An 11083-nucleotide genomic window follows, 5' to 3' on the forward strand; every position below is an offset into this window, starting at 1 on the left:
ATGAGTTGGCGGTTGGACTAGATGACCTTAGTGGTCTTTTCCAGCCTTAGTGACTCTGTGGTTCTCTGCTTCAGGAAAGACCTACTCGCTGACTTACACACGTGTCCAAGTCAAGGATGCCGCAGAAATAAAATCTGTAGCAGAAAAGGCAGAATCTCGTGCCCATCTTACAGTGAAAGGTAATTATGCTTCTGATGACGATTTTGCTTAAATTATCTTATGTTATAAACCAGCTAACATCCTTTGCTTTAATGTCAAGGAAGTTAAACACCACCATGACCTTTCAGAGAAATAAAAGCTCCAACCTACCTGCCTTTCTGCCCACAAAATATTCAGCTTGTCTTTTGGTATTTACTTTGCTAAGTAAAACAGGCGATTTTCTTAGGAAGTTGATTTTCTACCTTTAGACTTCAGATTTGTGTTTGAACGTTCAGGAATAAAAACATAGCTTGAATTTTTCTTCATCTTCTCTGTATGTTTGAAATGAGCACAGGTTGTGTTTTTTTTTTAATATATACAATGTTAGGGTATATATATGATGTTAAGTGTGGTAAAGAAAAGGGAGACATTTGAGTTAGCACAGTACTCAAGAGTTCAGTCCCCAGCTTTGCCACTGTTACAATTATAAGGGCAAGAACATCCTGGAAAATGAATTTCTCCTAAGTAGAGTCATTACATTTGAGCTACAGAGACCTTTACTAGGAGAAAACTTGTTGTTCAGAGCTACGTTGCTGTATTTAACCAAAGTAATTATCAATGTCTGTGTTTCACTGATCCTCTATTCCATTTCGTAATGCGAGGAGTTTGATATCGAGATGGGAAGGTCATGATTTGATTTGGATGTTGGACTGGGAATCAGAAGATCTGGGCTCTCTTCAGGTTGTCAGTCTTATTGTCTGACTTCTTAACAACTTTCCTTTCTACTACTTTTTTAATGATGTTTTAAGGCATTTTGAGCTGATAGGTGTAGTGTTCATGTGCAGTAATGATGACATGAGTAAGTAGGGTGATAATGTATGGGTTTTTTATATTCCTTCTAAATCTCTGCTTTCTCTTGTTCCATCCTTCTTAAAGAGCAATCCATTAATCTAGTAAAGGAGCTGTGTGATGAGGATGTGACTGAGCCTGAAGAAGCCAAATTTGAATGCGAGATATCCATTCCTTCTATGAAACCTCCCAAGTGGTATCTGCGTGAAGAAATCTTACAGGCTGGCAGAAACTTGATTATGCAGCAAGAAGGCACCATCCACCGGCTGACCATACCGAAAACCACCACTGATATGACAGGCACCATTCAGTTCTCAATTGGCAAATCCAAATCCACAGCCCATCTGCTCATCAGAGGTAACGTATCCTGGCTTGATTTACATCATGAAGATGAAGAATTAATTACCGTACAGTCTTCCTTCACTGGAGTCTTTGAAATATTGTGTGTTTTCTGGAGGGTCTGCTCCATTTCCTTTTAAAAGTCGTTGGACACTAAATAAGACAGCTGCATCTCAGTAAAAGATCTGTTTGAATAGTTGTGATGTGCTTACTATTCAGACCTACAGAGCTGAGGTTTTGTCCTTGGCTATACCAAAGAAGTCAAATCAGGTGGAATTAATTGTATTTCTGAACTAGACAAGTTTAAGTTTGGTAGCACCTAAATTTGATGCAGTTTGTCATTGATTTCATCTGAAGGAAACTTCCAGGCTTCTTATCTGCTGTTGTCCCCAGCGTAAGAGTCTCCATTCACATCCTAAAGTGCTTGTTTTATTTTCAACTCACTCTTATTTGAAAAAAAGCCTCAACTGGGAGCAATTTAATAAGCACAGAACAAGAGCTGGACCTTGCATTTAGTAGATAATATACAGTATTACTTTATAGAAATGTAGTCAATGGCATTCCCTATAGGCAATCGTTTGTTTTATCTTTAGAGTGGTTCAAAGAACAATTGTGAACATGGAATTAATTGGAATGGAATACACGCAAGAGACTTTCCTCTTCTTCCAATTGTCCTCATCCTTTTTTCTCTTCCACCCCTGTTTTGCAGATTACCATTTACAAATCACCAGGAAGTTGGAGGACAAGACAGCTTTGGAACGTCATTCTGTCATCCTGTCCTGTGACTTCAGGCCTTCTCCAAAGGTTGTGAAATGGTTCAAGGGCCACCCACCCATCGAGCCCTCTGAGAAGTACAAGATCAAGAGGGATAAGCATTCAGCAGAGCTCAAGATTCTGAAGCTGAAGCCCGATGATGCTGGTGTGTACAAGTGCAAGGCAGAAATTGCAGAGACTTAGGCCACGCTGACAGCTGAAGGTATGAGCATGGAGGGTGGCCTCTTCCATGTCCTATTTCACCTCAGATTTCTCTTCTTAAGGTTCTTATTTTTGTAACAGTTCACCTTGTTTCCCCACAGCCCGCAATGTAGAAGTGACGAAGCACCTGCATGATGTGGAAACTGAAGAAGAGAGCTCTGCTGTCTTCTCCTGCGAACTGTCCCATGATGACGAGGACGTGGAATGGTTCCTGAATGGCAACCTCCTTTACACCAACAATTACAATGACATCAAGAACGTTGGCAGTTGCTGCACACTGACAATGAGTCAGGTTAAGCCTGAAGATGCTGGCACAGTGACAGTGAAGTCAGACAAGGTGTCAGAAAGCGCGCGCCTGAAGGTGATAGGTGGGTCTGGTCACAACCCTCCTGGATGTAAGAGATGCTAAGGAGCTCCAGTTCATTCTATTGTGAAGCAATCCTGCTTCTAAAGCTCACCTCTCTGGGGTGACAAGTTATCAGGGGCTTTCTTCCAGTGGAAGGTTCCATTGCAGCAGATATCAACGAAGGAGGATGGTTTTGGTGTCCTGCCAAAGCATTCCATTGCTTTTTATCATCATTTTACTTAACACAAGAAGAGTTACAGGAGCAATTTTTTTACTGCTTCAGTGCCATGCAGTGTCAATGCTGTTGTCTCCAAGGATTTATGACTGCAGGGAGAGATCAGCTTATCCTCTTAATCCTGTGGCCTGCTGTATGAGCTCTGCTCCATGTGAGGGCAATGCCAGCTCTCCAGCTTTAGAAGAGCTGCATCCCAATAACTTCATATGATATCAGTCCCACCCACAGCAATGCAGGCTGTCCCTCCTGTTCCCTGTATTCTCCTACTGATTAGTTCAGAATTCCTTAAAGCGCATTCTGTCAAGAGACATGAAACCGCTTTAGGTTCTATATTGGTGTTGTCAGTACTGGTAAAGATTTATTGATCTCTCCTTAAAAAGCTGGAAGCAACTGGAAATGTCTCAACTCTTGTATCACGTTGTTCTGTTTTGCCTGTTTAATTGCAGAGAAGCCTGCTGTCTTCATGAAGTCCTTGGATGATGTTTTTGGTGAGGAGCGGGGTGTGATTAAATTGGAATGTGAAGTCTCTAAAGAGAAGGTCAAACCAGTGAGGAAAAAGGACGGTGATGTGCTCACTTCTGGCAACAAGTATGAGCTGGTACAGTCTGGGAAGACCCTATGTCTCCTTCTCCATGACCTCGAGAAGCCAGATGCAGGTTTCTATACCTGTGATATTGGCACTGATGTTGCCAAGTCAAATGTCGGCGTTCAGGGTAAGTACTGCGGAAAGTGAAGGAGTGCTAAAAGCACATTCAGTGTGATCACTATGTCTTACACCTATTCCCCCACGAGCCTTAATAGTTTCTACAATAGAGCAGTATTTCTGCAATTTAGCGCAGTGATGTCTGGAAAATTCCCATTGCTTTTGAAGTAAATGTATCTCCTTTTGCCATGAAAATCACAAAAAACGTCAAGAATGTCCTGGAAATGTTTCCTTTCTAAACATCCCTAAAATGGATAAATGGTTTGAACACCAGTAGGGGTAGGATGGTAACAAATTAGCTAATAGAAACATTTAATGTCTTGTCGTAGGCAAAACCCTTTTTCTCACGCAGCATCCTAGAGTTGTCCTCTCTGTTAGGTTTTTCCCTCTGTAGCTCATTGAATCTTCATTGTGCTCCATGGACTGAGCTGCTCTCCTTGTAGTTCTTCCAGAGCAAAGCCAAGAGATTCACGTCTCTTTTTTTTTATAGCTTTCTGGTAATTCTGAGAGGAGAATGTCTTAGAGAATACATCAGTGAGGAACGCAGCCATGATCTGCAAATCCTGAGTTCAAACACCAGTACTGCTACTCACATTGGTCACGAATGCCTTTTCTCCATCTAAACCTCATACTAACCTATCTCTTATCTTCCAAAGCTGAATATTGGCATTAGCAAACGGCTGAAAAACAATGAAATCCAGGAGGTAGAAGATGGCACTTTTGAATGCATTCTGTCCCATGAAAGCATTGATGAGTTCAAGTGGACACTGAATGGAAGCAGAGTGGAAAGTGGTGGGTGATTTAAAGCTTATAACATGGGTTGGTAAGAGACTCTCCTTATCAAAAGTGTGACTCCTACTGACTCTGGGGAAGTCGTTTTTATTGCCCGTGGTCTAGCCTCCAAAGCCTCTCTGTCTGTGAAAGGTAATGAGATGGGAGAGATTCTGGGGTCTGATTCCTTCAACTGTCTTCTGATAAGATTGTCATGAGAGCTAACTCATAATATGGTTAAAGTGAATAGCAACCTTCTACTTGAACCTTGAAGCACTGAGAATTTCTCTTAAAAATAAGTAAAAGGAGGAAACATTTTACACAAATGTGAGAACTACCCAAAGCACTGGGGTAGTGTTGGAAATGGGCATCTCACTACAGCTTGTTCCATTAACAGTAAATCAGGAATGATCTGTTGAGGGAACTGTGGGAGCAAATATCCTCTAAGTATAAGCTGAAGGGATGGCCTTCACATCATCTAGCTGTACAACAAATTCCTATCTAGAACATGTGCATCTGAGAGCATCATCTGAGGCTCCCAGTGTGATCAGTGGAGAGAAGGAAGAGGCAGTTTTCAGACATGGTTCATCATCCTCAATGGGGTAGATTTAAGAGAGAATTAATGGTGCCTGGAATTCTATTGTCTGTACTTTACAGATTACTGCTGGCTGTAGGATGGCGTCTGTTGCAAGTGCCTCTCTAACTTTTCTCCAGCATGTAGATGCGTGTATTTTGAGAGAGGCATCCTACCCTAAGTGTTTGTTACTCAAAAAGCATGTTTTCTTTCAGAAAAACCTACGGAGGTAACAAAACAGCTGGAGGATAAGACAGCAGCAGCAGGGCAGGACATCAGCCTGAGCCGTGAGCTGTCGAAACCAGATGTGAACATCAGGTGGTACAAGGATGGCAAAGCAATCAGAAAAAGCCAGAAGTACGACTTGCAGCAGGAGGGAACTGGGGCCATTCTGATCATCCATGACTCTACCGCCAAGGACAGCGGGGAGTACACCTGTGAGACAGAGGACTCTGAAACAAAAGCCAGGGTCACTGTGCAAGGTGAGTTGAAAAGCACACTGGGGATGGCATGTAGAGAAGTCGAGGTAAATATCTGCTGCCTGTGGGTGATGTTTTTCTCTTCTGTTTCCTTGAGCGGGATCAATTCTTAGTTTTCAGAAAATATGGTGGATTAAAATATTTTAGTTAAAATAATCTCTAAACTGAATGATAAATGGCATGAGAAAGCAAAGCTGAGAACTAAGCTCCAGAAGAGAAAACAAAGTCAAGTATGGCATATTTAGAGACAGGTGAAGAACCCTTGAGCGCACTGAGGAGTACTAGCATACTCTGGAATGTCTCTTGGGCTCCCTACAGCACACATACTTGCTCTGGGGCATGTCTGGATGTCTGTAGAGCTAATTGCAGGGCCCTGAGAAACGTCTGGGGCACATTAGGGGGCACTGGTTTCCATGTGAGTGTTTCCAGGTTCCCAGAAGTCAACAGGGAAGCCTTTGGAGAACCCTTGGGAAGACTCAGTGGGGCCCTAGAGTGATGTAGCAGCTTGTGTTGGTTCCATCTGCTTGGCAGGGAAGCGAGTTCCCTGGTGGGAGCTGACTGACTGGGAGGTGATTCCCTTGGTTTAATTAATTTAATTACCTGGATTATAATTAAATAACACTGTTCAGCGTTCAATCAAGATTATATTTTTCCAAAGTACTGCAGTCGTGCATCTGTAGCAGCTTTCCTAAAATATATCGAGTTTATTCAAAATTCCAGTGATGCTCCTAAAGCACTTGAAGTGCATTTGAGGTGGCGAGTGACAAAACAGCTCTGAGAGAATCATCATCAAATCAGAACATTGGAACGGTAACTAATAGCAGAGATTCTGATAAGAATATTTAAATTTTCAAATTACCTTTTTCTAAAGTTGTATTTCACCAAGTTTCATCAATATGCACACTGAAGAGCTGACTTGCTATGTTTCTTTTTATAAAAAATCATGTGTTACAATTGAGAAAAGAAGGTATAGCATGTAACATCCTCCAAGTAAAGTGCAAAAAACATTTCTTCACAGTTCCAATTAATGTCTTAGGTTTTGTTCAGACTCACTAAATGATGTATTTCAGGGTACATCACATGGGAATATAAGAAGACTATTCAGAACAGGAGCTGCAGAGCAAGATGAACAGCATGTGAAGGTAAGGCCGGGAACCAAGGACACAGCTTTTGTGTCACTCAGCCACCTGTGGCAGAGGTCAGGATTTCAGCAGGGATTTCTGCAGACGTTCCTTGAACACCCCCAGGGTGGGTGACTCCACCACCTCCCTGGGCAGTCCATTCCAGTGCCTGGCCACCCTTTCTGAGAAGTAATATTTCCTAATGTCCAGCCTGAACCTCTCCTGCCGCAGCTTGAAAACATTCCCTCTAGTTCTATCAGTAATGACACGAGAGAAGAGGCCGACCCCCAGCTCACTGCAACCTCCCTTCAGGAAGTTATAGAGAGCAATGAGGTTTCCCCTGAGCCACCTCTTCTCCAGGCTGGACATTCCCATCTCCTGCAGCCTCTCCTCATATGGCCCCATTGTGCTCCAGACCCCTCACCAGCTTTGTTGCCCTTCTTTGAACACGTTCCAATGCCTCAGTGTCTTTTTCTCAGTGAGGGGCCACAAACTGGACACAGAATTCGAGTTGTGGCCTCACCAGTGCTGAGTACAGGGGGACAGTCACCTCTCTGCTCCTGCTGGCATCACTGTTTCTGATGCAAAATGTATGTAAGTGTCACATGTGTGACATCCTTTTTGATGGAGTTCTGTGACTGGAGTTCAATGGATTTGAGAGCTGACTTGAAGCCTGTGGGCATCACCCAGGAGTTGGGGTGAGAGGATGAGGCGTAGGAACAGGAACCTCTTTGGTCGTTATTAACTCCCAACTTTTTGGTCAGGAATCTCTGTGTGTTTCTTTATCACGTAAAGAACAGAGTCATTGTGCAGCTTGTGAATGAATTGATTCACGCCTGCTGATTGGTGCTGTTCTCTACAGGGAGCTGCAATGGAAATGGACACTTGTGGTCCACTGTCCAGCCCCCTCCCGTGTTGGATTTTCTGGGCTTTGAGACACGTCTTCCAGATGCACTTTGTGTTATTTCTGATGTGTTGACCTGTTGAGCTCCAGACCCAAAGGAGGATTCAAATACTACCATTGGGAATGTAGTATTTCTTGCTAAACAGAATTCGTGTGCACCCTTGTCTTTCGTCTGCACAAAGGATCTTGTAATCATCTCTGTCTGTGTTTCTTTTAGAACCAGAGATGGAGCAGAGAGGAACACAGACTTGGGTGAATCTTCATTCAGGAGCAGGGACACGTCATGCTCATCTGAGGTGTCTGGCTGACAGCAGGAGCAGAGAGGTAAGTTTCATAGGGTCGCGTGCCCATTTTATTTTATTTTTCATTCATGATGCATAGAGGCGTTCCCCAGACAAAGTGAGCATTTCTCAACTGGACTTTCTAGAAATGAGCTAGGCAGTGAAAATGGGTTTGAAGCATTCCTAAGAGCCCCGCAAGAGAATGCTGAGAGTTAATCTGGCACCCTCCTTTGGAAACGTCCGTTGTCTGTCAGCTCTTCAGCTGTGCCCTAACACCTCCCATTGCGCTGCCACACCAGGATAGAATTCCAAGCCCACACTGAGTCCTGGAATGTTGTGGTGCCGTGTTGGAATCAGATGTGACCACGTGGTCTTGGCTCCCCGCCTTGTGGGGGGTCATGGTGGACCAGGCTGTTGGCCGTTGGTGATGTCATAAGCGGCTGGAATGAGGGGAGGAGCGGTGCGTTCTGTGTTCCTTTGTGGGTGAGCTAGTGGTCGGAGTGGTTGGTTGTCTTGTTGTTCTTGTGCCTTTTGTGCCGTTAGTTAGTTAGTTTTGTTAGTTAGTTAGATTTGTTAGTTAGTTAGTGTTGTTAGTTAGCGTTGTTAGTTAGTTACTGTTGTTAGTTAGTGCCGTTAGTTAGTTAGTTCTGTTAGTTAGTTAGTGCCTTTAATTAGTTAGTGCCGTTAGTTAGTTAGTGCCTTTAGTTAGTGGCTTTAGTTAGTATCTTTAGTGCTTTTTCTTCTCACCGTCGTGTGCAGCAGCTTGTAGGTAAGCTGAGCTGACGTGGGATGGATGGGTGGGCAGTGAGGTGTTGAGAACTGCTGGCTGTCGGAGCTCACAGCACCGTATTGCTTACTCTTGACCATCAGACGTAATTTTCCCCGGTACACACGTTCCAAAGGGGGTATCAGTAAAGTTGGCACCTGTCCCGTGCTTCTTCCATTGTCTTTGCTCAGTAGTGGAAGCATTGTAAAGTTGCTGGGCGGACAGGCATCACGTAGCCTGAGACTCAGCATGTCTTGCAGCAAGTGGGTGGGACAGTTGTGCTGTGTGTGTTATTCCATGACTGTCTTAGCCCTGCTCACTGACCTGCTCTTTCTCTCTCCTCTCCTCACCCTCCGCCCACTGCCTCGGTGCAGCTTTTGCTCTCATTTCATCCGAGCAAAGCGACAAGGAACTGCTGCAGATAGCTTGAGGTGATCTCACTGCCAGGTACGTGCCATGTTTTGTCCCCCCGCATGGTTTTGCCGCAGGGTATGCGCGGGTAGCTCTGAAGAAGTCTGTCCATACTGTGCTGTGTGAATAGAGAAAACAGAAGTGTGTTTCTGCTCTGTTCCAGCTGTTCACACTTGCTGTGATGGGTGCTGCGTGCAGTGGGATCAGCCGTGAGCCTGAGTTGGCGGCGACGGAGGTACAGTATGAAGCTCTGGCCAGTCTTTTTTCCCTGTGTTGAGCCATTAGAAGGAGCTGCAGGTGTACTCTCCTGCAGGAAAGAATGGGCCAAAAAGGGCCTGGCCACCTGTCTGTGCCAGTGCCATTGCTGATTAGTCTGGGTAGAGAGAGATGCATCTTTGCATGGCCTGGCAATGCACGCCAGAAAGGGAAATAACTGTGATGAGACGTGCAGCTCCTTCTGAAGTGCTCCTGATAAGGACGGAGCGCATTTGCTGCAGCTTTCTTTGCAGATGTGCTCCTCACCTTGAAATCCTCCTGGTTTGTCTCCTGACCACGGCCTGTGCTCTGTTTTGCAGGCTGATAACATGCGGGAGCCGCAGCTGGTGCGTGCTATGTCATCTTTAAACGTACCAGCGATTGCGGCAGCCCATGTTATTAGGAGCCACGTCGCCCAGGGGCCGGATGAGCTCTCTCTGGAGGTAAGCAGTTCCAGGCGTTCCTTGTTGTTGTACACAGAATTAGTATAGAGTGTGAACGCCTCGGGAATACTCTCATATTTTGTGTCGTAGAAGAAGGCTTTTGTTTTAGCTGTGCTGAAGCTGGGATTGATGTTTCAATCTTTTGCAGGTTGGAGACATCGTGTGCATTGTTGATATGCCACCAAAGGAGATGAGCCCCTTTTGGAGAGGCAAGCGTGGCTTTGAGGTAGGCACACATTTTTGACTAGAGAGCACAGCTTCAGTAGAGTCGGGAATCTCCGGTTGGAGCTGCTCTGCCTGCACAGGATGGCTTCTGGATGCAAACAGTTGCCCTGTGTCGGTGTCAGAGGACCTTCCCTTTGGCTCTGGGCTTGGGCTAATGCCCACCTGTCTTTTTGTTCTTATTACAGGTTGGTTTTTTCCCTGGTGAGTGCGTGGAACTCATCAGGGGAAAACTGCCCGAGTCCATCCTACATTCGTTGCCAAAGCCAGGTGCGTATTTTACATTTGACAATGCGGGTTAGTAAAATGGGGTCTGAACGTGGCTTTCAGGGGGTTCATTAATGCCCGAGTTGAGCAAGCTTAGAAAGAGAACTGCATTAAGCTCCTTGGGCACCTCCAGGGATGGGGAAAATCCGTTCTTGCGTGTCTTTGTTGGGAACATGCTTTCTGTTGTTACGTGTTCTGTTGAATGTGTTGCACTCGGCCTCGTCCAACCGAGCCAGGGCTGAAATGAACTTGTTTTTTTGTTTTGTTGCGCAGAGCCAAAGAAACGGGGCAAGTTCATCTCCTGCCTTTGTTCCCTGTTGAAGGCCCGCCCCAGGAGAGCGAAGCAGCCTGAGCCTCCAACATTCTCGGGATCCATGTCCCTGCTTGACATCGTTGAAAGGTATTTAGCCAACAGGACTTGAGGGCTGAGCTGTAGGAATGGAAGCATCCTCTGCTGTTTGAAACAGAGCGCTTTTCTAAGCTGTGTTTCAGCAGAAACCAGGCATTGCCCGGAACAGGCAACTATTGGCAAGGGTTCGGTGCAGCTCTTCCCTCACCCTGCACCACGACTGACAGCATGCTCTGTTTTCTCTGCAGAATGAGTTCTCCCAGTAAGAGGGCAGAGTCAGCAGCTTGCAGTTGGCGTTCCTGCTTCTGCCTAGGCAAACCATCCCCTGTGGCCAAACGCCAACTGCAGAGCAGTGCCAGGGAGCCCTCTGAAGCTGAAGTCTTGGTCCTGGCAGGTAAGCATGCAAATCCAGCTTTCAAATCACTGCTTGTCAGCAACACAGGTAGAATTCATGCTTTCAGTGGGCTTGTACATCCTTCTGGCATTCAAGCCTGTGCCTGACATCTTCAGTTGACCCCTGTCTTTCCCAAATGAGTCTCTTGTCAACACAAGAGCTGGACCTGCACGAGGATCACTTTCAAGACAGTGACACTGTTGCTAGAAGCCTATTTGCTTCTGCTCACCATCACTGCATAGCCAAATGTCAAGAACCTGT

The 11083-nt window shown here is 45.3% G+C and overlaps 1 protein-coding gene and 2 long non-coding RNA genes across 3 annotated transcripts; all 3 read left to right on the forward strand.

Annotated features, from left to right (window-relative positions):
• On the forward strand, positions 1–3624 carry LOC146755508 (obscurin-like). Its single transcript, XM_085525522.1, has 6 exons — positions 1–4; positions 51–179; positions 1075–1344; positions 2036–2302; positions 2403–2669; positions 3329–3624. Exons 1-4 carry the CDS (start codon positions 1–3, stop codon positions 2281–2283), a joined length of 651 nt encoding a protein of 216 aa, XP_085381648.1. The 3' UTR covers positions 2284–2302; positions 2403–2669; positions 3329–3624.
• Positions 3625–6411: 2787 nt separating this feature from the next.
• LOC146755509 (uncharacterized) lies at positions 6412–8928 on the forward strand. Its single transcript, XR_014938042.1, has 3 exons — positions 6412–6551; positions 7652–7758; positions 8856–8928. It is a non-coding gene; the product is annotated as an uncharacterized LOC146755509 (long non-coding RNA).
• Positions 8929–9984: 1056 nt separating this feature from the next.
• Positions 9985–10818, forward strand: LOC146755510 (uncharacterized). Its single transcript, XR_014938081.1, has 3 exons — positions 9985–10082; positions 10353–10479; positions 10677–10818. It is a non-coding gene; the product is annotated as an uncharacterized LOC146755510 (long non-coding RNA).
• The last annotated feature ends 265 nt before the right edge of the window (positions 10819–11083 follow it).

This window comes from Coturnix japonica, chromosome 32 (assembly GCF_054131305.1).
Source record: "Coturnix japonica strain WE chromosome 32, WE-NBRP24, whole genome shotgun sequence".
NCBI classification, from domain to species: domain Eukaryota; kingdom Metazoa; phylum Chordata; class Aves; order Galliformes; family Phasianidae; genus Coturnix; species Coturnix japonica.